The sequence below is a fragment of the Nematolebias whitei genome, chromosome 15, assembly GCF_014905685.2.
Source record: "Nematolebias whitei isolate Nwh7 chromosome 15, NemWhi1, whole genome shotgun sequence".
NCBI classification, from domain to species: domain Eukaryota; kingdom Metazoa; phylum Chordata; class Actinopteri; order Cyprinodontiformes; family Rivulidae; genus Nematolebias; species Nematolebias whitei.
This window is the reverse complement of record NC_056512.1, coordinates 43,746,318-43,768,940: the sequence shown is the minus strand read 5'-3', so window position 1 is coordinate 43,768,940 and position 22,623 is coordinate 43,746,318. Positions and strand designations below refer to the sequence as shown.

The window sequence follows — 22,623 nt, the reverse complement described above, 5'->3', positions numbered from 1 at the left end:
GACATTTTAATAAAGGTGTGTCTCAGTTGAACATTTCCTTAATAAATGTTCTTTAATGGTCAAATCAGCTGCATTTCACCTGGGCGGTGCAGCGAAATGAACCTGATTTAATGTTTGCTCCTGGAGTGCCGGAGCAAGATGAAGGTGGCCTGTATGGCAAGCCAAGTGTCTCGTTAATAGACACTTGGCTTGCCATAGGGCTCAAGGGCCCTCTAGTGGCTGCAAATGGTAATGTTTTTAATATTTTTCACGTCAGAATGAATGAAATCATTAGCTCTCAGACAAAAATTGGGTTATAAATATGGGGAGAAAAACATATATTTGTCACTTCGGTGTCTAAGTCTCAGGACTTTCAAATTTATGCAAAAAGGTGCGACTTGTACTGTGAAAAATACGGTGTTACATTTCATTTTAAAAAATTTCCAGCTGCTCCCTTCTTCAGGGGTCGCCACAGCGAGCTAAGTTGCATGAAGACTTGGTATTGTTTTTACGTCGGATGTCCTTCATGACCCAACCACAAACCTCTGAGCTACCACAGCCCTCTAGGGCGCCCGGGGGAGCAGATGGGGGTTTAAGGGCCTTGCTCAAGGGCCCAGAGTGGAGCAAATGAGAGTGGAGACAGGTGTGGGTGTTTCACCTTTCCCACCCATATTTTGATGTTGTCGGTATAAGGAGTTGAACCAGCGACTTTTCAAACGCAGGCCCACCTTCTCTAACCTCTGCGCCACCACTCCCCTTTTAAAAGTACTTATTACAATTTCACAAAAAATATAAATTAAAAAGCAAAACTGGCACAGTTGTGTCCTCCGATTCAGAATTTCTAACTAAAATTTGTGAACAAACAGCAAATATCACGCGTGTTTGTTTAGCTTCAAAAACAGCCGAAGTAACAGAAATAAGTCGGCGATATGCTTTGAGGTCATAAAAGACCTTTATTTAAAACTAATTTTGGCAGTGTGGACTTATTTTTGGATCCAACTTGTTTTTATGACAAGAACTGAACATGTTTTTCAAAGATTCGGAGCGTGTGGAAAAACATGTTGGAACATGTGAAACACGCAGAGCCACATGTGGGACATATCACATGATTATAACTCTCATGAAACACATTGTAGGCGTGTTGGTTTCACATGTAATGCATGTCACATTTTATACCACAAAAATGTTTCAGAATGCTTCCAGTATTTAACCTGTGGGAAAAAGCAGTTCTGGAGTTCATGCTTTGTGTGATTTTAGCTGCACAGATTTAGGGGGGGGAAGCGGTATGCCACCAACACTGTTTATAGTGGGAGTGGTGTGCTGCTGACCTCAACTCGGGATGTTGTGGGTCGGTGGGCGGAATACTTTGAAGACCTCCTCAATCCCACCGGCACGTCTTCCACTGAGGAAGCGGAGCCTGGGGACTCTGGGTTGGGCCCTCCAATCTCTGGTGCTGAGGTCGCAGAGGTTGTTAAAAAGCTCCTCGGTGGCAGGGCCCCAGGGGTGGATGAGATCCGCCCGGAGTTCCTTAAGGCTCTGGATGTTGTAGGGTTGTGTTGGCTTACGCGACTCTGCAATGTTGCGTGGACATCGGGGGAAGTTCCCCTGGATTGGCAGACCGGGGTTGTGGTCCCCCTATTCAAAAAGGGGGACCGTAGAGTGTGTTCCAACTACAGGGGAATCACGCTCTTAAGCCTCCCTGGTAAGGTCTATTCGGGGGTTCTGGAGAGGAGGGTCCGTCGGATAGTCGAACCTCAGATTCAGGAGGAACAGTGCGGTTTTCGTCCTGGCCGTGGAACACTGGACCAGCTCTACACTCTCAGCAGGGTCCTGGAGGGTGCGTGGGAGTTTGCCCAACCAGTCTACATGTGCTTTGTGGACTTGGAGAAGGCGTTCGACCGCGTCCCTCGGGGGGCCCTGTGGGGGGTACTCTGGGAGTATGGGGTACCAGGCCCTTTGATACGGGCTGTTAGGTCCCTGTATAACCGGTGTCAGAGCCTGGTCCGCATCGCCGGCAGTAAGTCGGGCTTGTTCCCAGTGAGAGTTGGACTCCGCCAAGGTTGCCCTTTGTCACCGATTCTGTTCATAACTTTTATGGACAGAATTTCTAGGCGCAGCCAAGGTGTTGAGGGGATCCGTTTTGGTGGCCTCAGAATTGCGTCTCTGCTTTTTGCAGATGATGTGGTCTTATTGGCTTCATCAGATCGTGATCTACAGCTTTCGCTGGAGTGGTTCGCAGCCGAATGCGATGCGGCAGGGATGAAGATCAGTTCCTCCAAATCCGAGGCCATGGTCTTGAGCCGGAAAAGGGTAGAGTGCCCTCTCTGGGTCAGGGAGGAGGTCCTACCCCAAGTGGAGGAGTTCAAGTATCTTGGGGTCTTGTTCACGAATGAGGGAAAAATGGAGCGTGAGATCGATAGGCGGATAGGTGCAGCGTCTGCAGTGAAGCGGGCGCTGTACAGGTCTGTCGTGGTGAAGAGAGAGCTGAGTCAAAAGGCGAAGCTCTCAATTTACCGATCGATCTACGTTCCCACCCTCATCTATGGTCACGAGCTTTGGGTTGTGACCGAAAGAATGAGATCTCGGATACAAGCGGCCGAAATGAGTTTTCTCCGCAGGGTGTCTGGGCTCTCCCTTAGAGACAGGGTGAGAAGCTCGATCATCCGGGAGGGACTCGGAGTAGAGCCGCTGCTTCTCCACATCGAGAGGAGCCAGTTGAGGTGGCTTGGGCATCTGTTTAGGATGCCTTCTGGACGCCTCCCTGGTGAGGTGTTCCGGACACGTCCCACCGGAAGGAGGCCCAGAGGAAGACCCAGGACACGCTGGAGGGACTACGTTTCTCGGCTGGCCTGGGAACGCCTCGGGATTCCCCCGGAAGAGCTGGCCCAAGTGGCTGGGGAGAGGGAAGTCTGGGCCTCCCTACTTAGGCTGCTACCCCCGCGACCCGACCCCGGATAAGCGGAAGAAAATGGATGGATGGATGGAGATTTACCATCAATTATTACTTTATGTATTATTTTTAAAGAAAGTCAAACCAGCTGAAACTGTAGCAGACTTTTGAGCGGTTTTACCCTTTTGGCAGAAGAAAATAAACAAAGCTTTCCTCTCTCTCCCTCGAGACACTGACAGTGATGTGGCCTTTATCGATGCACAAACCCCCAACTGCTCCGCTCAAGCTGCTCGGTGGCCAAACGGCAAACAGCTAAAAGGGCATCTCCCCAGTGGACAAGACCCCCATAACCTGATTGTAGGCTCCAGGGCTAAGCGGTTCTGTAGGCCCTACACCAGCTTTATCTCTCCCCACCTCCCCCGAACACACAAACAATTTTACCCTGAAAACCTCCATCTTCTGTCTGCACAAACATTATTAATACCAGCATATTACCACAGAATAACTATTTCTATCATCAAGCAAATACAAAAAAATTCTAATTTATTTGTTTTGTACTGAGCACAAAACTACCAGATTTTAATATCACCCTTTTAAAGTTACATAATGGCAAAATCACCCTTACAGTGTCGAGCTTTGAGTTTTTATCACTGAGCATCAACGTGCACATTATGAAGAGAGCTATGTTACAATGTATGAACTTTCTTGGTGCTAATGATGCTTATTAAAAAGCACGCAATTGGTAATAATACTGGCAACAAACTCAACTAAATCCATGAGGAAACTGTGATTTATATTTCATAATTCATCATTAAATATTTTATATTTAACATTTACTCTGTTTGGTTCCAAATATAAACAAGTTTAACTCATTCCAACCCCCAAACCCCTGTTTTTAATGCTATAATCTATCCATCCATTATCTTTACCCGCTTCTTCCTTCTTTGGGTTGCGGGGGTCGCCGGTGTCCATGTCCAGCTATCACTGTGCGAGAGGCGGGGGACACCCTGGACAGGTCTCCAGTCCATCACATGGACACATAGAAACAACCATTCACTTTCTCACTCACACCTAGGGACAATTTAGAGTTACCAGTCAGACCAACATGCATGTTTTTGGTCTGTGGGAGGAAACTGGAGTACCTGGAGAAAAGGTTCAGGTTAGGTTTATTTGTCATATGCAAAATCAACACAAGGTCAGCAATGCAATGAAATGCGTAGGATGAGAAGAACCGTTTCAACTCACCAAAAAAAACAACAATAAATAGCAAAGCATGCAGCAAAAATACTCAAAACATACTAAAAATACTACTAAAATACTAAAACAAGGCGCCAAAGTTGAAAAAAGAAACCTCTACAGTGTGGTTCGGTTAGCAGTGAGGTTCTTTCAACATGGTTCTGTTCTGTTAGCGGCGTGGTCTTGTTGGCAGCTTGGCAGGTCTTGTTAGCAGCTTGATGAAAATAAGGACCGCAGCAGCTGCAACGTCTTGCTGATTCACCCATGCTGAAATTAGGTGGTGGTGATTCAGTTGTTTTGATCAGGCAGCCTGAAAATGCTCTTCAGATTTGAACAGCTCTTTAAAACTGTTGCAGAAAATGAAAGTGACGTGAAACCCTGTGGCTGGAAGGTAAAAGAATAAAACCAAAAATGAAGACCGGTCTCTAGGTTGTAAAAACGGAGCAATAAAGGCTAAAAATGACATTTAGCATGAATGACTCAGTCCTCAATAAGTAATTTTTTTTATTAACCTTTTATTTAACCAGGCAAATCCCACTGAGATCACAGATCTCTTTTGCAAGGGAGGCCTGAAGGCAGCCTGACATGCATGTTTTTGGCTGTGGAAGGAAACCGGAGTACCCGGAGAAAACCCACGCAACACGGAGAGAACATGAAAACTCCACACAGAAAAACCCCAGGTCCAACCGGGAATTGAACCCAGGACCTTCTTGCTGTGAGGCTACAGTGCTAACCACTGAGCCAAATCATAAAAAGATTACATATTAATATATTAAATATTAAAGTTTTGTTGGGCTGAAATGGTTAATTACTGAAAGTAGTAATACAATTTTTTTTTTTAATGGCTACAGTTTTGTGCAAACGTCCGTCTCCATCATAAAAAATGTTCGTCCTTTGTACTTTAACGTGTTGCTATTGTCAACAGCCGTTCAACATTAATGACATTTTAAAAAAATGGACAGAAATGGAGAGAAAACATTTGTCCTGTGGACACAGCAACATAAACAACTGGTTGAGAAATAAACTTGAACAAATAACTGCCATGCTAAAGTTAAAGGCAGGAGTTTTATTTGCTCATTCATCTGTAAAAGTTTTAGTTTTTTTTTTATCATTTTAAATTGTGCAAATCTGCTCTGGAACAAGTCCTCCTCTAAGCAGCTGCTTGACTCCCACATGAGCGTTTCTCTCCGATTTGTCGCACTGAGTTCACTCTGACTGCTGTCATCTGCAGGTAAGACACTGACTACACAGAAGAAAACTCACAAAGATCCCTGGAATAAAACTCTGCTCTAATCCATGAAGGGGGATCTTTCAGAGAAGATGAGTGAAAGTTTTCAGTGAATTAAATATTCACTGAGATAATTTTTAGAGTGGTGGATCAATCTACCATCGCTGCTCAACATAAACCGTTTGCATGCCTAAGTGCAAATCAATTACTGTTCATCAGGTTGAAAGTGTGGCTGATTTTTCCACCTATGGCTGAAAAAAATAACTTTGTTTAGCCGGTCTGAGACGTAACGTCCTTAATAAACGCTCACATTTAACTCAATATGTTTTTCATCATGTGTCTTTTCTCGCTTGCTCCTAAACCAACCCAGTGGCTAACAGTACCATAGTTTTCGGACGATAAAGTGCACCGGATTATAAGGTGCTCTAAGCGAAACAAAACAGTCAGATAAGTCAAACTTTATGCAACTCATTCACAATAATCACATAAAATCGGTTTGAGGTCAGTAAGCACAAACAGAATTAATGCATAAGGCTCAGTGTTGATTTTTAATAAAAATTAAAGGATTGTAAGTGCGTCTTATAGTCCAAAAAAATACGGTAATTATATTTTCTAAGCTGTTACATCTTTCTTCTCTAGTTGAATCTTCTGGTTATTGTTTAGGAGGCTGGACCCAAGCATGCAGACCGCTCAAAAGAGCTTGAATAAAAATAAAACTGAACTTTAAATAATGTGACGTGGCAGCAAAACTTTATAGGATAACTAACAGACACTGACAGCAGTTAATGACAAAGTCTTGGGGAGCTACTCCCACACAAAACATTAATATCTTCAAAATGAAGTCACTTTCATGTTTGAGGTTGCTTTGTGTCCAGAAGTTGGTTGTAGATGTCCATCCAGACATTGCTGCTAGTTTCAATACAATCCATGTGCTACAAGAGATATTTTGCTAACACCATAGGAACATAAAACGTTCTATCTGGGCCATATTTCTCCTCCCAGCTTTAAATTTAGACACAGGCAAATAAAAACACAAACACTTGTGTAAATTTTAATTAGTAACGTTCTAGAGAAAACGATGAACATTATGCTAATTAATCTTCACAGTTTGTGTTTTCATTGTGTAACCACTTCAGGGAAGAGTCCAGATTTTTTAAAGTATTATATATTTTTTAACTTTACGGGAGTTAATCTGCTGGGAAACGATCAACATTTTAAAAGGTGCCAGAGGAGACGGCGTCAGATTAACGTGCTTGTGAAACTTTTGGAGCACCCTGATGATCAATGACTCCGCCACGAATGTGGAATGTCAGAAATCTCCTCTGACTTCCTGTTTGTGTGCGAGTTCATCTCGGTCACAAACTGCTTCTCATTACGAATCCTCACATGACTCCGTGCAATTAGCGGCGGCGCTCTGCAGCCTTTGGTAAAACAGTCAGGAGACGCCGCCTCCGTCCGAGTCCTCTGCTCTCCATCACCTCTCCTCCGGGTCAACCGATCTTTGTCTTTCTACCATTTCTCGGGACACAACCCCAACCGCAAACGCTCATAATTAGCCAAGAGCGACTAGACTTGTGCTCCTTGTGTGAATGGCAGTGATTCTCTCAGGAAGAAGATGTCTAATCTCTCTTGGCTGCTTGGAATAGAAAGGAAACTTAAGAATGCAAAATGAGAGCCCACAAAGGTACTTCTAATCCCCGGGCCGCGGCCATCAGCGTTAAAGGGCAAATGGCTGATTAGATTGCTGAAACGGAGGCGAGGCATCCTGCAGTAATAATCCTGCCTGCGAGTGGGAGTAGATTGTCAAGATAATGTCTGATGCCCATCTGATTTCACTAACAAAGCTGCTGCTGATTCATATTTATCTTGACAAGAGGTATACATCTGAATCAATGCCTGGATGGCTGCTTTATTGGTCAGTGCAGCAGAGATGATGTTTTCCTATTAATAAACGCACGCACACTCAGAGTTGCTGGCACCAAAAGACTAATCTTCTCAAGTGTCAGTCTGAACTGTGGGGGCACAGCAGGTCTGCTGCTCCTCCTGTGGGTGTTTGCCTCCAGATCCACAGCTCGTTTCCTGCCCTGGGCAACATCTGCTGCAGCTCGGTGACCCCCTCTAAGACGGTCACCTAAAAACCCTCGTGTCCATCAATTTGTGCATGTTCTGTGCATGATAACTTGAAAATCAAGTGAGATACCAACTTCCGTTTTGGTGTGTTGCTACATAAGAAATGTTCCTTTAAAAAATTGGGTTGCCATGTCAAAATCCAAGATGGCTGCTGCCATATATGCAAACCTTGTGATAACTCGAACATGTAGCAACCTGCTGACTTCCATTTTGGTGTGTTGCTGCATCTAGATATAAAAAAAAGTCCCCATCAGTGATTGGGTTGCCCAGTCAAGATGTGAAACGAAATATAATCCGGCCGGTCCAATCATTTTAGGAAATGATGCTTTCTATTTTTATATTTATTAAAAGTATAGTTTCCTCAAATGATTGGGTCAAAAATAAGCAACATATCGACTTTCATTTTGGTGTGTGGCTGCATCTAATGATGTCGACAGTTGGGTTGCCAATCATCCTTTCTCTCTCTTTTTTTTTTAATACAACTTACAGTTTCCGCAAATGATTTGAGTGGTCGTTGGGGTGGCCCAAGATTAATCTGTGGTGGCCAAGACCACCATTGGCCACCCCCTGGCTCTGCCGTTGCTCCAGGTCGAGGATAAAATTTCTCCCTCCTCTTTCCTCCACTCACACAAAAAATAAATTAAAATGCTTTTCTTATACAAACCAACTCCTGCTAGATTAATTTTATTCTTATTGCATTAAATATTCCAACTGGGCGCCATTTTCACAGCAAAGTTTTCTCATTAAATGCACCAAGGATGAGGTTTTTGGCATCGACTTCCCAGAATCCTTCACATTGGCAGCTTATGTTGCAACAGAACCTGTTCATTTTTAAATTATTGGTACCTATATAAATGTGTATACACTACAAAAACTAACATCGTGTTGCACTCAAACTGTGCATGATGGTTCCTGTTTTTAGCCCAGTGGGTGCAGCAACCATCAAAAAAGGTATGAGACTCTTTGTCCTCTTTAAATAAGTAAAGCTTTTTAGTTGTAGGCGACTCATGACGCATTCCTTTATTTAATATAGATAAAACTTTAAAATTCCTTGTCATCTAATCAGAAAAATATTATTCATTTATGTCTGAAGTAACATTTTCCCTAAATAATTTCATTTTTTCCCTCTTTGTGTCATTTCTCCTCAACCTGTTTGAGCTCAGCTTGTTTTGATTTTAATTTCTAAAAGGAACGCAGCAGCTGTTCACATCAACAGGTTTTTCAGCTTTTTGTTTTTACCTCCACCTAATTTCTAACAGGAAGCAGGTTTGTGCCAAGACAAGCTGGTTGAGTCAGAAGCTACTTAGAAGGAAATGTATGTAATGAAATGTTCTTGAGTAAAGAAAACATTTGACAGGTTTTCTGTCCAAACACCAAACAGAAGTTTAAATGTAAAAATCATTAGCTGCCAAAAGAGTCATTTCAGCCATTTAAAACCAACATTGGCTGCAGCAGCAGCAGTTCAGTTTATTTTTGTGCCAGTTGAGAAAATAACCCGCCAATTATCTTGAGACAATCTTTTCTCGAGCTGAACTGTTCGGTTGTTGCAGCAGCACGAGCGCAGAGAAACTCGTTAATACACAAAATGTGCAGTGTATGGATACAGCTTCTGGATGCTGCTGTAAGAAAACACAAGTTTCTTTTTCTCAGTCAGTCTGAGCAGAATGAGACGCGGCGTGCAAATTTAATCTTGAATATCGTCACTATACATGGAAAGAAATCTACTTTTTTCCAGTGGAGTCAAGCTTTTATTTTTTGAGTCAAGTGACACTACAACAAAATAGCCCTAATTCTTTACCATTTTATTCTCCCACAAAGAAACGTTTAAAATAACAACATTAATCTCAGGGACTAACTGAAAACGACTAAATCGGATGAGGAAAGTTAGTGTTAAATGGGGAAAATGCATCATTTTCACTGTAAAAAATGCACTTGTGGTGGTAGTGCTCACGCTGTAACTCTTCATTCGGTCTCATTTCACTTCCTTGACATCGTTCAGCTAAAAACACTAGAATCCCTTTCCAGCAGTGATCAAAGTAGCAGTTTTCCTCTAAAACAGTAATAGGAAGGAGCCTAACGAGCACTGTCACATCTGCTCAGCAGCCCCGTTCCATCTGCATCAACATGGCTTTTCTCTCGCGCCTCGTCTTCATCGCGTCGTCGTGCTCTTTCAGGAAATTAATTCCACTTTAATTCCCTGGACCAGACCGCGCTTCCACTATCGCAGCTTCCGCATGTCCAGAGGGCGAGTCCAATTTGCCGTTGTTTCCAAACACAAATAAGCAAACTGCTTATTTAAAAAAAAAAAAAATGCACAAAATATGAAAAAAAAAAAACAGAAAAAGAATCCAAAGCATTCGTTTCCACAGTGCGTTGATTCTCTGTTCTCACTCGTGTACTGTGCAAAAATTAAAGATGCACACAAAAAGAACCAATAAATATACTTCTCTTTTATATACTTCTGTTTGATGTATGTACATATACACTGCATATCTTCTGAAGCTGGGCTTCTACATGAGTATACAGCTCTTGGCGCGGTCCTTCCTGATGGCCGGGGCCTGGTCCATTTGCTCAGTCCGACCCGGCAGAGGTGGCAGAGGGAGCTGCGACACTCGCTTCAGACCTCTGCGGGAACTGCTGCGCTTCAGCTGCGGCTTGTGCGGCCGCTGCACCGACGCCAGGGTGGTGATGTGGAACACGTCCCGAACGCTGTTCTCAGAAACCTTCGAGGTGCACTCCACGTAGGCCACCGCCCCCATCTGACGGGCTATTGTGCTTCCCTGGAACACCGATGGAGACAAAAGGGAATTTAACAGGAAACAACAAGATTTACTAAATAAATTAAAAAAAATTAAAGTGGGGTTACATCGACTAGTTGGTAGAGTGCACCGTATTTTCTGGCGTACAAGTTGCATCAGTCAAAAAAGCATCAAGAAGAGGAAACAAACATATAAGTCGCATTTATTACTCATCACTGTGGACCTGTTGTGTTCATTATGCATTTATTTAATGATCATAACAGCTTCATTTTGCCTGGGCGGTGTGGCACCATCCGTCCATCACGGCCGGGGCTGCTAGCGCTCCAGCATTCCTCCGCCTGCACCAGCTGAGTGAAGCGAGCGCGCACGGGAGGACTTTCTGTTTCAGTTCTTCGAAATTTAAAGTGTCAGTCAAAAATTGCGTTATGAATATGGAAAAATTTGCGTATATAAGTCGCTTTGGCGTATAAGTCGCAGGACTGACAAATCTATGAAACAAACTGCGACTTATACGCCGGAAAATATGGTATATTACCTGCAGTAGACAGCAGCCAGAATAATATAAGTTAAGCTAACAGCTACTCAAAAGTTCAAATAAATGTTATATTTTTTTGTAGTTTTATACCTCGTCGATTTTGCACATTGTTTTATTTTTAAGTTGTTACTATTTTGCCAAACGCATAATGTTTTTGGTTGTTATACATAATATAAGGGTGTGTATTGAATGTGTCCGGCCCGTTGTTGTAAATAAAGATAAGCCAAGTGACTCCATGAACATTCATTGTCCAAAATTGAAGACAAAATGTCCCGTTTTTGGGGGAACATGGGAGTTTTTGTGGGACTGTAAAGTCCTACACACCCTCCCAGGGTTTTTCACAAGGCAGCTCAGGTCGGGGCGTAGACGCCTTCTGGTGGCCCGTGTGACTTAAAGGAGGGTTGAAGCCCACCCGTCCCTGATGTGCCATGTCTTACAAAATGAGGTAGTAACAGAGCCAAAATGGCCGATGTGGAAAAAGTATGGTGGTGCAGTGGATCAAAATTGTAATGAAGTGATTCTTAAATCCTGTGGTGTCTGCACATCTGGAGGTAAATGAACCTTTTGAGTGTGATGCATGAAGAATGCACTCATTCTGTGGTGAAAGGGGGATCAGAGCAACACAGATCCGACAGAGCTGGTGTTGACGCGCTGAGATAAGAGAATAAACTCGAGCAGAAGTGCTCCAGCTCACCCCTGAGTAATGCAACAATGTTCCCAGATAATTAAGACTGTAAACTGTTTGCTCACGATCAAATCAAGCAAATTTAATTTAATTTTAAAACTCCCTTGGCTCTCCTCTTCACTACATGGCCTGATCTCGTGTCATGCTTTGAATTCGCGCAGGATTCATTGCGTGCGAATGTTGGAATGGACGAGCCAGAGCTGCGTTTTTAACAAACCTACAACCCAGTCATGGAGAAAGCTTTTCATCCCCGGTGGATGCGGTTTGATTTCTATCACACTCGTGAGCCGAGGCGTGTGTCAGGAGCAGCGGAGCCCTCGTTAGGTGGAACAGCGGTTTTAGATTCAGCCGTGGGGGCTGCAGCAGAGATTGTGGCAACAGGAAAACCTAGATCAAATCTCGGGCAGATTAGAGCAGAAATATCGGGGTTCACCCGGTGGTCAATTTCACTCTCAACTTTTTGGCTCTGCGGGAATTCAATTCAAGACCAACAATGAGATAACACAGGCTGCTGGATTAGAACAAAAAGATTTTTACCGTTTGCCTCATATTTTCTGGACATCTCGGAGAACCAAACATGAATAAAACGTCTTATTGTGGTCCTGCTTCTACGGTTTTATCACATTTTGGTTTATTGTGCTCGTCTGGTTTACATGTTTTTAGGGAATTAAAAGCATTTCTTGAAGGAACGCATTATTCTCTCTACAATTCACAACATTATTTTAAACTAAACTCGTCTGATCTTAATAGAAGTTTTGAATCTCACAGTCAAACCTTGGAAATACAGTAGTCGTATCGTGGGTTCGCTCTATCACGGTATTTCAAAATAAAATTGGACATGACACACAATTGGCTGATTGATGGATGAGCCGCACGATCAGCATGAAATTTTCATTTAAAATAAATTTATTTTAAATTATTTAGCACCTGCTGCACTTTTTGTGCAACCCACACTGCAGGATAAACTTCCTGCTGCAGCTGATCGGCTGATCTCGTGTAGAGCGGAGAAGTGGGCGTGGCCAAGAGCGCTTGCAGGTGACGGAGCAGCGGAGGCAGGGAGCTGAAATCATGATATTCTCTCCTTCTTGTTTATTTTTTTTGAGCGTTTAGAAACATTGTCTAGAACAGTGGTCCCCAACGACTACCGGGCCGCGGGTCAATTTATACCGGGCCGCACAGAAAAAACAAAACAAAAAAAAAACCTTTTTATTTTGAAGAATCACCGGATTCTCTCCACCACATCTGTCGATGCATAAGTTCCTGCGCTTTTGTGAACAATCTGATGTGAATCACTGCGGAGCAGGGAGGAGGATGACGAGGCTCGGCTGACCCCGGTGAGGGATATACTCATTAAATGAGAAATGATCCTGCCCTTAATACACTTATAAATCACACACGAAGTGATATTTCAAATGTTTGTTTCTTTTAATGTTAATGTTTATAACTGACAATCAAGCAACTGACAAATCAACTTTGTGGTTTTTCACTTATCGTGGGGCTTCAGGGTACGGATCCCCCGTAATAAACGAGGGACTACTGTATCATAATGAGCAATTTATCAGTGCTCAGAGTATGTTGGGTATTACTTGCAGCGACTACACCAAATTTTGCCTCATTATCTGTGTAACTGACTGAGTTATAGCTATTTTTGTGTTTAAATTTGAGTTATATTAATATCCATCCAGTGGTTCGTGAGATATTTTGCTAACGGACAGAAACGTGAACCATTGTCTGCCTTAGGAAACCTGTTTTTACATTAAAAGACCTCCACTTGTGTGTCTAACTGAACTGAATAAAATCCACAGATTCAGAGTTTGTTGTCACCTCTGCCCTCGTTCCTCCACCTCCTCAGTCTTGAGGTCATGACAGCTTGCAATACAAAGGACTCTCTTATTTATCAACGTCTGGTTTCTTTACTCGTCTTGCATTTTGAAAATCCCTAAATCTGCAGGAATATTTAATTTCTGTAAAAAACACGTCTCCATAAGCTCGGCTGGTCACTTCTTCTCTCTGCAGCCTTGAACATAAGCAACCTTTTATCTCCGCTCAGCAAATTCTGGTCAACATGCCGACCCCAGCAGGACGTCCACGAGGGACTTTACGCTGCACTTGTAGTGGTCGAGCAGCAGTTAATTGTGTTTTTAAAGCCCGTTTTCCTCCTCCGGGTCTCCTCATCGTGAGATCTAAAAAGAAATTATGTGACTGCTGATCAAACACAAAAATACCCTCGTCTTGCCGTTTTTTCTCTCCACGTTTATTGTTGCTGATTCAGCATTCGCATTATTGTTCTTCTGTTTATGGTTTCTTGAGCACATTCATGGAATCAAACATACTAATCATTTGTATGAAAATGTTCTTTTCCATTAAAAAATGGTGAGCTGTGGCTTTTAGTAGTTCTAACTTATATGCATTATTATACTATAAACTAGTTTTAGGCTTTATTTTGTTAACAACAACGCTTAATTTTTTTAAAAGTCCTTCAAACACTGTTTTCTGAATTCTAATTCAGCATATTGGCTCCATTTTTATCTTATGTTCCTTTAAGCCACAGTTTTCTTCACCTATTAGCTACAGTAATTTAGCTACAGCTTTTCTCATTTTAACTTTAAGCTACAATTGAGCTAGTTTTAGCTTTGGTAGTACTAGTTTTATTATTTTGCAACCATTTAGCTAACTTTGTCTTTTAGCTACAGATTTTCTTATTTTAGCCGTTATCCACAGTTATGCTGACTTTGCCCTTTAGCTACAGTTTTACTAACTTTTGCTTTTAGTTGCACATATTTTAGCTTAGCTTTTAGCTACAAAATTGCAATTTTTTTTGCTTTAAGCTTTGATTTAGTTCATTTTAATTTTAGCTAGTTTCTAACTTTGCATTTTAGCTACAATTTGCTAACATTAGCTTTAAGCTACAATATTGAAAACTTTTACTTTTGATTTAGCTCATTTTAAATTTAGCTACAGTTTTGCAAACTTCAGCTTTTAGCTACAGCCTTCACTTGTTAGCTACAATATAACAAACTTTAGCTTGTAGCTAGAGTTTTGCTAACTTTGGCTTTTAGCTACATATTTTTTTATCAGTTATCTACAGTTGTGCAAACTTTATCCTTTAGCTACAGTGTTGCTATAACTTTTGCTTTTAGTTGCACATTTTTTAGCTTAGCTTTTAGATACAATATTGCTAAGTTTTGCTTTAAGCTTTGATTTAGCTCATTTTAATTTGAGCTACAGTTTCCTAACTTTACATTTTAGCTACAAGTTAAAAGGTAATTATTTACTTAATCACAACTTTAGCTTTTAGCTACAGTTTTGCTAACTTTAACTTTTAGCTACTGTTTAGATAACTTTGTTTTAGTTGCAAATTGTTTATCCTAGTTTTTGTACAGTTTCCTAACTTTAGCTTTTTGTTACAGTTTGCTAACATTAACTTTAAGCTACAATATTGCTAAGTTTTGCTTTAAGCTTTGATTTTGTTCATTTTAATTTTAGCTACTGTTCTGCTTTTTTTATTTTCTGTTCTGTTTTACCTTTGACGATTCAGCTAACATTTCATTCTTAATAATAACTTTAAGTTGTCAATCGCTCACATGAAAGTTTTGATTGAAAGTAATTCCGTCTCTTTCTTAAGCACTTTATGTGGAAGTGTTTGTGAAGAGCCCGTCTCTCAGTATTCATGACCTTTCACCTCAGATATCCATCTGGTTTAGTCCTCACCTGCTCATGAGTGACGGGGATCAGCCTCTGCTTGGAGAGTTCCCTCAGGGTGTTCACGTCGGTCCTCATGTCCAGTTTACAGCCCACCAAAACCACTTTGGCATTCGGACAAAACTCTTGCGTCTCTCCTTGCCACTGCGGAAACATTAACAGAAGTTAACATAAATTAGACAAAAAAATTTTTTATACAGATACGAATGGAGTATCACTCTTTTTCATCCCACTGTGTATAAATATTTCAAGTACTGCGTTTATGATTTTTGTACAGATTTCAGAATAATACAAAAATAAAGTCAAATTTTCATTTAACTCATTTGTCTGTGAATAAACTAAAAAAAACAACTCAGTTTTTATTTTAAAAAAAAAAAGCAAAAATGGAGTCAAATATGTTCAAAGTCGCTGTAAGTTTTATTTCTGGGAGGGAATAAGGCACAAAAAACAGTTTCAAGATGCTTCCATCGTAACCGAGATTTGTCATTTTAAAAACTAAACAACTGAGAAATGAAACAAGAGCTTCATGGACAAAACGGTGAATTAAATAAATTTACTTTAACTCAACATGAACGAATGTAGGATCATCCACACTAAGAAGCTACCGACTAATATGTGTTTAAATAAAAAAAACACCTGCCGACGTTCAGAGCCAAACTGTGCGTTCAATCGTGCCAGCTGAGCTCAAATTTCTGCTGAAGTCCGTTACTCTGTCCTCGCACATTCTCCGTCAACAAATCTGTTTCAGGTTCTGCTCAGAAAAGCTTCATCTGTATTTCTTTTAAGATTAAACGTCAGTTCGAGACTCCGCTGAACCGACGCGGTCCCCGGCGACCCGAATGCTCGACAGCCTTGAGATGTGCTGCAGCCGTGTGCAGAACGTCACGGCATCCATTCACCCTTCATGACCTTTAACCTTCACCCGTTCTGCCAATAAGATGCAGTGAAAAGCTGTGATTGTTTAACCCCCTCTCCACCCCCAGCTCTCCCCCCCAGCCTCTGACACCTCCTGGTTTCTGAAGGTCAAGAGTCTAATTTGAGATTCTGATTGTGCAGCAGGTTTGCCGTGTGCCCCCGAGTTTCAGGGATTACCAGGATGACAACTGGAGGTCAGCGGGTCAAGGAAACCCCCCTGCCAAGTCATTCATGGGAAAAGCTACAGAAGCTGGAGTCGCTCCCCCCGCTGTGGACAGGAGCCACTGAGGCTCGTAAAATACGCGCAAGTTAAAAAATGGTGTCTTGGGTTAAATCTATAAAAACCTTCAAGGGCATTTTATCCGCTCCTCTACAGACCACTAAACACGTCAACAGGGCTCGTGGGAACTGGGGTCAGCCCAGGAGGGGTGCAGTTCAAAGGCAAACACACACACATGGCTTCAAGATGAGAGACCAACAAAAACCACAAGACTGCTTTACACGAGACACAAGCCCGTTCAGCTGGGCGTAAATTTTCCTCGGGTATTTCTCCATGTGTGGTCAGAGAGATGGTAGAAACCGTCCCAGACCGCGGAGGACAGCTCCAGCCCACGACGACACTCAGCCCTGCTCTACTGTTGGAATGATTTAACAACTAAAAGCCTCACATCCCTCGAACAAAAGTATGAGAGTTACAAACTAAGACGATTTTATGTTGGGAATTTTTCTTCTTCTTCTTCTTTCAGCTGTTCCTGCTTCAGGGTCTCCACAGCGGGTCATCCTCCTCCATCACTCTGTCCTCTGTCCTCACTCCATCTACCTCCATGTCCTCTCTAACTGCATCCATATATCTCCTCCGTCTTTTTCCTGGCAGCTGCATTTCTAACATCCTTCTACCAGTATACCCACTGTCCCTCCACTGGACGTGTCCAAACCATCTCAGTCTGGCCTCTCTAACTTTATTTAAGATGCAATAAGATAGAACTTTATTGATCCCTCAGTAAATTATGGTGACAGAGTTTCAAAACAAAGAAACAAACAAGGAATCATACAAAAAAAATCAAATTATCAAGAGAATATACAGTAAAAATACCAACAATTAAGTTCTAAAACAGGTGCAGACAGAAACATTAAAGTGTTTATTGTCGTACATGATTAATTTTATTGTCATACGTGTAGAAAGGGGGAGGAGTTGAAAAGTTTGATAGCCACAGGAAGGACTTCCTGTGTTGTTCTGTGGAGCACCTCGGTGGTCTCAGTCTACAACTGAAGGTGCTGTGGTAAGAGTCCATTCAGGGGGTGAGACGTGTTGTTCAGGATCTGGAGCAGGTTCCTCAGCATCCTCTGCTCAGACACCTCTGTCAGAGACTGCAGGTCCACTCCCAGAACTGAACCAGCTCTCTTGATGATGAGCTTATCGAGTCCGTTGGCATCAGCTTTCTTCACCCTGCTGCCCTGATACACGACAGCATAGAAGACGACGCTGGAGACCACCAAGTGGTAAAACATCTGCAGCATGGTCCTCAGACGTTAAAGGACCTGAGTCTCCTCAGAAGAAAAAGGCGACTCTGTCCTTTCTTGTAGAGTTCATTGGTGTTAGTTGTCCAGTCCAGTTTATTGTCTAGGTGGACCTCCAGGTACTTGTAGCAATCCACAGTGTCCACCTTAGCACCCTTGATGTTGATAGTAGGTTTTTTTTGGTGGTGGTGGGTGGGTGGGGGAGTGGTTGGGTAATCTTCTACATGTAGTTTCCCAGTTGTTCAACCTGTGCTGTACCTCTGATGATCTCATTCCTGATCTTCTCCATCCTTGTCACTCCTAAGGAGAACCTCAACATCTTCATTTCTGCCACTTCCAGTTCAGTCTCCTGTCTTTTTGTCCACGTCTGTCTCCAGACCAGACAACATAACCGGTCTCACCACTGTGTTGTAAACTTTTCCTTCGACCTTTGCCGACACCCTTTTGTTGAGAAATGACGGACATTATAACCATTTTGGTTAAAGATTGAAAATAAAAATTATGTCCAATCTCATACAAAGATTTTTCACATGACCCGATTATTGCTTGGAGTATGTGTTGAGTGACTCTCAGCTACTACCACCAAATCTTACCCCAATATCTATAAAATGTCTGATTTAAAGTCATGGCGTCTAGCTGGGTTGACTCTGAATCACAATGAGTTGAAGATGCAGGATTACTTTCCGAGTAGCATTGAAATCCATCAAGTGGTCCATGGGATATTTTGCTAACAGACAGACAAACACACAAATCATCACGTCATCTTCGCCTTCAGAAGCAATTAGCCACCTTTAAAAGCTGCCTCCTGTTCAATCCTTCAGCATAAAACTCATATTTTATCTTTTAAAAGTCTACAGAGACTCAATGTAAGAAGCAGCTCCCCTCATGTGGTCGGCTCATTTGCATGTTCCTCTCGAGTCCGCTCAGCTGCAGAGCTTCTCTTTTCTTTCTTCACGTTGACCTTTTATTTCTTCCGGGAACGCAGGTCAAGTGTCCATGGACATTTCGATGAAAGGAAAAGAACGGGAGACTTCGACCTCTGCACTGATTTACTCCATTGTTGAACCGTGAAAAGCCGCTGCACAGAAATCCGAGTCAATGAGATGCTGATCAGGATGGAAAAAACAAGTTTTCTTTTCCTGGTTTGTTCTCCTGCGTCCCAACAGATTTCAAATCCTGATGGAAAGTGTTAGGAATTCAAGGCCTGGCATCACCTGCTGTTCCTTTGTTGGAGTCGTTCTGGTCAAACTTTTTTGACCGATCTGGGTCAACTCCAAATAGTTAACGTCAACATTTTAAACATTATGTCGAGGATCAATCTCAACCACCAGCACACCAAACTTTAGGTCAACGCCGGTAAAAGTGACTGAGCTGCAGCCATTTCTGTGTTTTTGAGGTCAATTCTCTTTGGCAGCCATCTTGTATCAGGTTAACAAAAAAAGTTCATCAGTTGCAGAGGCACTTCCAACCTTTACTTCCTGCCTGTTTTGTTCAACTTTGTCCAGCGTCATATGAAATTGTTGGATAAAAATATCCTGCATTCATTTTATTTACTCAAAGAAGCCACGCTCGAGGACACAAAGATTTTTATGGTAAATGGACTGTACTTATATAGCCCCTTTCTACCTTATCGAGATATTCAAAGCGCTTTACACAACAATCTGTGCCTCATTTACCCATTCATACAGCTCTATACTAGATCTCTACAAAGCTAATTGAACAAATCATTCTAAAGAGACTAACCAGAGCTTTATCACATGCATACACAGATGGGACACACATCGGAGGCAGTGAGGGGTTCAGTGTCTTGCCTAGGGACACTTCGGCATGTGACAGCTGGTGGATTCGAACCCCCAATCCTTGCATTGGAGGACGGCAGCTCTAACCACTCAACCACAGCCGCCTATCCGGTTTAACTTGCAAGGGCAGACTTTCACAACAGGTCACTCAGATGTACATGGACCTCGGTCACGAGAATCTGCCATGGGCGGCGTGCGAGAATTGTTTTTATAACCTTATCATCTCTCACAGCTCACAGGCAGGCAGTAATGACCTCGGCCACCCAGCTGCACATGCAGGATCATATCGGTCCTCATTCAGCCCTCTCTGAGAGAGAAAAGAACTCTCTGCTAACTCATGGTTCATGGGCACTTAACATTCTCAGCCATATTACCGCAGTTAAAGAACATCCATAAATCTTGACTAAAATTTCCCCGACAGAAATATTTTGCTAACAGTCACACACACAGACACAAAAGCACAATTAAACCAACCTTCTTAATGACGCTGTCCAGCGTCTCCGGCCGGCTGATGTCGAAACAGATGAGAACAGCGTCCGAGTCGGGATACGCCAGCGGCCTCACGTTGTCATAATAAGAGGAACCTGTGGACACGCAACATATGGCAAAAGGTCACGATTTATTTTGAGTTATCCGTGTAAATTCTTTGCTTAGATTCAACCCTACCAGGGGTCTTTGTCCCAACCATATGACTTTAGAAAGCCACTGCACATCCATGGAAGGTGAGCTAAAGGTCAGAAATGTATGTGGAGCTCATTGCAGCTGGCATTGTGACATGCTGCAGCTTGACCGCACTCTGCACACGCAATTGAGTCCTAATCTTCACAGCTATGCATGGAGGTTTGTTTTCTCCAGGGCTTCCTCACAGCTGTGGCCTCCCTCTATCACAGGGCTTCATGGGAAATGTTTAAAGGGATAGTTTGGCCATTTTTTAAACAATTCTGTCAAGTAGGCATCACTACCTTGTCGGTCATGGCAGACAGAGCAGTTAGAAGAGGGCAGATGTCAACGTTCAGGCTAGGCTAAGGGCTAACTAAATGAGGTTCTATGTTTTATTTTTATTTTTCAGGCTTTTATGATAACAGGGTTTCTGCTTTTTGGAATCAGCAGATACCTGGGATATTGACAAATTAGGAAGATGTCGGCAGCAGTTTTGGCAACAATGAGGCTGCCTGCCTTATGTGAAGGATTGAACCGCGCTTCGAGCGCTCAGACTCATGCTTTGTGAACTGAACCGTAAGCTGGACGTGATTTCTGGTGGACCACTTGCAGCTCCTAGAGCTCGCCGGCATGAAGGAACCGACCTTGGAGAAGGCTAACAAGCACATATAGGCCAAATGTCCACAAATCTGGCTGCTTGGATTTGCCATTGGGTGTACCAGCAGAAACTATGAAGGCAGACATGAAATCAGTAGAGTCCAACTTCCCAAAACAATTGTTGTTTATCTGAATCCGGCCTCCCCGCTTGGCCTTGGGCAAGCCAACTTATCTCAAATTGCTCCTGGTGGATGCGTACATCAAGAAGCTCTGCTCCTGCTCCCATCCCCGAGAGCATCTGTGGACCCTATCAGAGTTGTACCGGCTAATAGGACTATGGAAACCATCTGGAAGTCAAAATGTATTCTGTCCATCTATGTCGCTTTATGCTGAAGTAGATTTTTTTGCTGCCTTACACTGTGTCTAAGGACATAGTGTAAGATCTTTTTTAATACCTTCTCTCCTCATGCTTTCTTCCCCTTTTCTTAAAGCGATAAGGGCAGCGCTTCTAGAAGCTGCAGCCCTGGTACACATCCGTCTACCCTTCGGACGGCTGTACGGAACGTAACTTCGCTGTACTTCTCTGTGCAATGACAATAAAGTTGATTCTGATTTGAGAAACTTTTAGAACATCACTTCAAAAATTACTGGACTGTCCCTATACTACAGTTTACTGTTAAGATCATTGCAAAAACCAACGTAGACACGTTCCTGTTTTGAGTATTTTACATTGCTTTAAATTGTAGCCGTTTTTGTTTCATTTTACATCATTTATTTTATTTACTTTTCATTTTGCATGCTTTTATATGATTGTCTATTGTTGTCTGTACCTCATTCGTGTTCTTTGTCTAAAACAGGTCTCTTGTAAATGAGTCCTTGCGACTCAATGAGACTAACCTGTATAAATAAAGGTTGAATGAATAAAAAGAATCCCATGAAGGGTTGCACAGAAAAGCACAGGAAGTAAAGTATCAGGTGAGGACTGGAGGATTTGTGCATATAACATCTCAGCGCTGCAGAAAGCACCAACCCAAAGGTTAAACTAAAGGTTGAATCTCTTTATTCTCAGCCTGCGTTTATTTATTTTTTCATTTGTGGAACGAGGTTCACATGAACGCACTTCTCGCTCTCCGCTCCCATGCCTGTGTCCTGATCACATTCAAAGACAAAGCATTGTCCCTGCGTTTGCACACGCCTCTCTGCTCCTCAGCTCCTGTTTCCTCCCAGCTCTCATTAGCAGACTCGTGAAAATATTTGGGCTTTTGTGGTCGTGCAGTAACACCCTCCATCCTGCCCGTGAGGACTTCATTGCCTCCTAAAGTCATAATGAAGCAGCTGTTTGGGGACAAACGTCCACGTTTCACACCACTAGAAACGTGAAAATAAAAAAAATAATTAATTTAAATATTTACACATTTCATGTGAATCATCACACTGAATTATCACCAAAGGAGAAGGGTGATAATGTGTTTGTCCTACCTGTGTGTGCATTTATCTGTAGGGTTAGTCAAATATCTCACTGAACAGATTTGAATGAAACTCACTGCTTGTACAGCTGCAACTGATTAACATTTGGAGTTAACTCGAATTTTTCATTCAACATTTATTTAAACAAGTTAATCCCATTGAGCCTCAGGGACTCATTTACAAGAGAGGCCTGAATTAAGACGGGCGCTGCAGCTAAATGATTAGAAATACAAAAATGGCAATGCCTCTGTTAATTTTACAAATACTGCTAAAACTTGAGTCTTTCTCAACACAGTTCGAGCACTAATACATCTCGTAAGATGAGACCGTATAATATCATGGAGATGATCCTAGGAGAACATAAAAAGCAGCAGGAGAGATCAAATAGAATAGACGTTTATTGTCATTGCATCTAAATACAACAAAATTTGAATTTGCTTCACAGAGCAAAAGTAAAAACAGTATAAAACAAATAAATAAATAAACAAATATATATATATATATATATATATATATATATATA

General features: G+C 42.2%; 1 protein-coding gene across 1 annotated transcript in view; it reads right to left on the bottom strand.

The window, feature by feature from the left end:
* Positions 1–9,575: 9,575 nt before the first annotated feature.
* LOC119421895 (rho-related GTP-binding protein RhoN) overlaps positions 9,576–22,623 on the bottom strand; it is a 45,416-nt gene continuing 32,368 nt past the window's right edge. The window contains exons 3-5 of the mRNA XM_037689261.1: positions 19,851–19,960; positions 15,154–15,288; positions 9,576–10,243 (exon numbers count right to left, since the gene is read on the bottom strand). Coding sequence (XP_037545189.1) covers positions 9,974–10,243; positions 15,154–15,288; positions 19,851–19,960 — 515 coding nt within the window. The 3' untranslated portion in view covers positions 9,576–9,973. The remainder of the gene's footprint in view (positions 10,244–15,153; positions 15,289–19,850; positions 19,961–22,623) is intronic.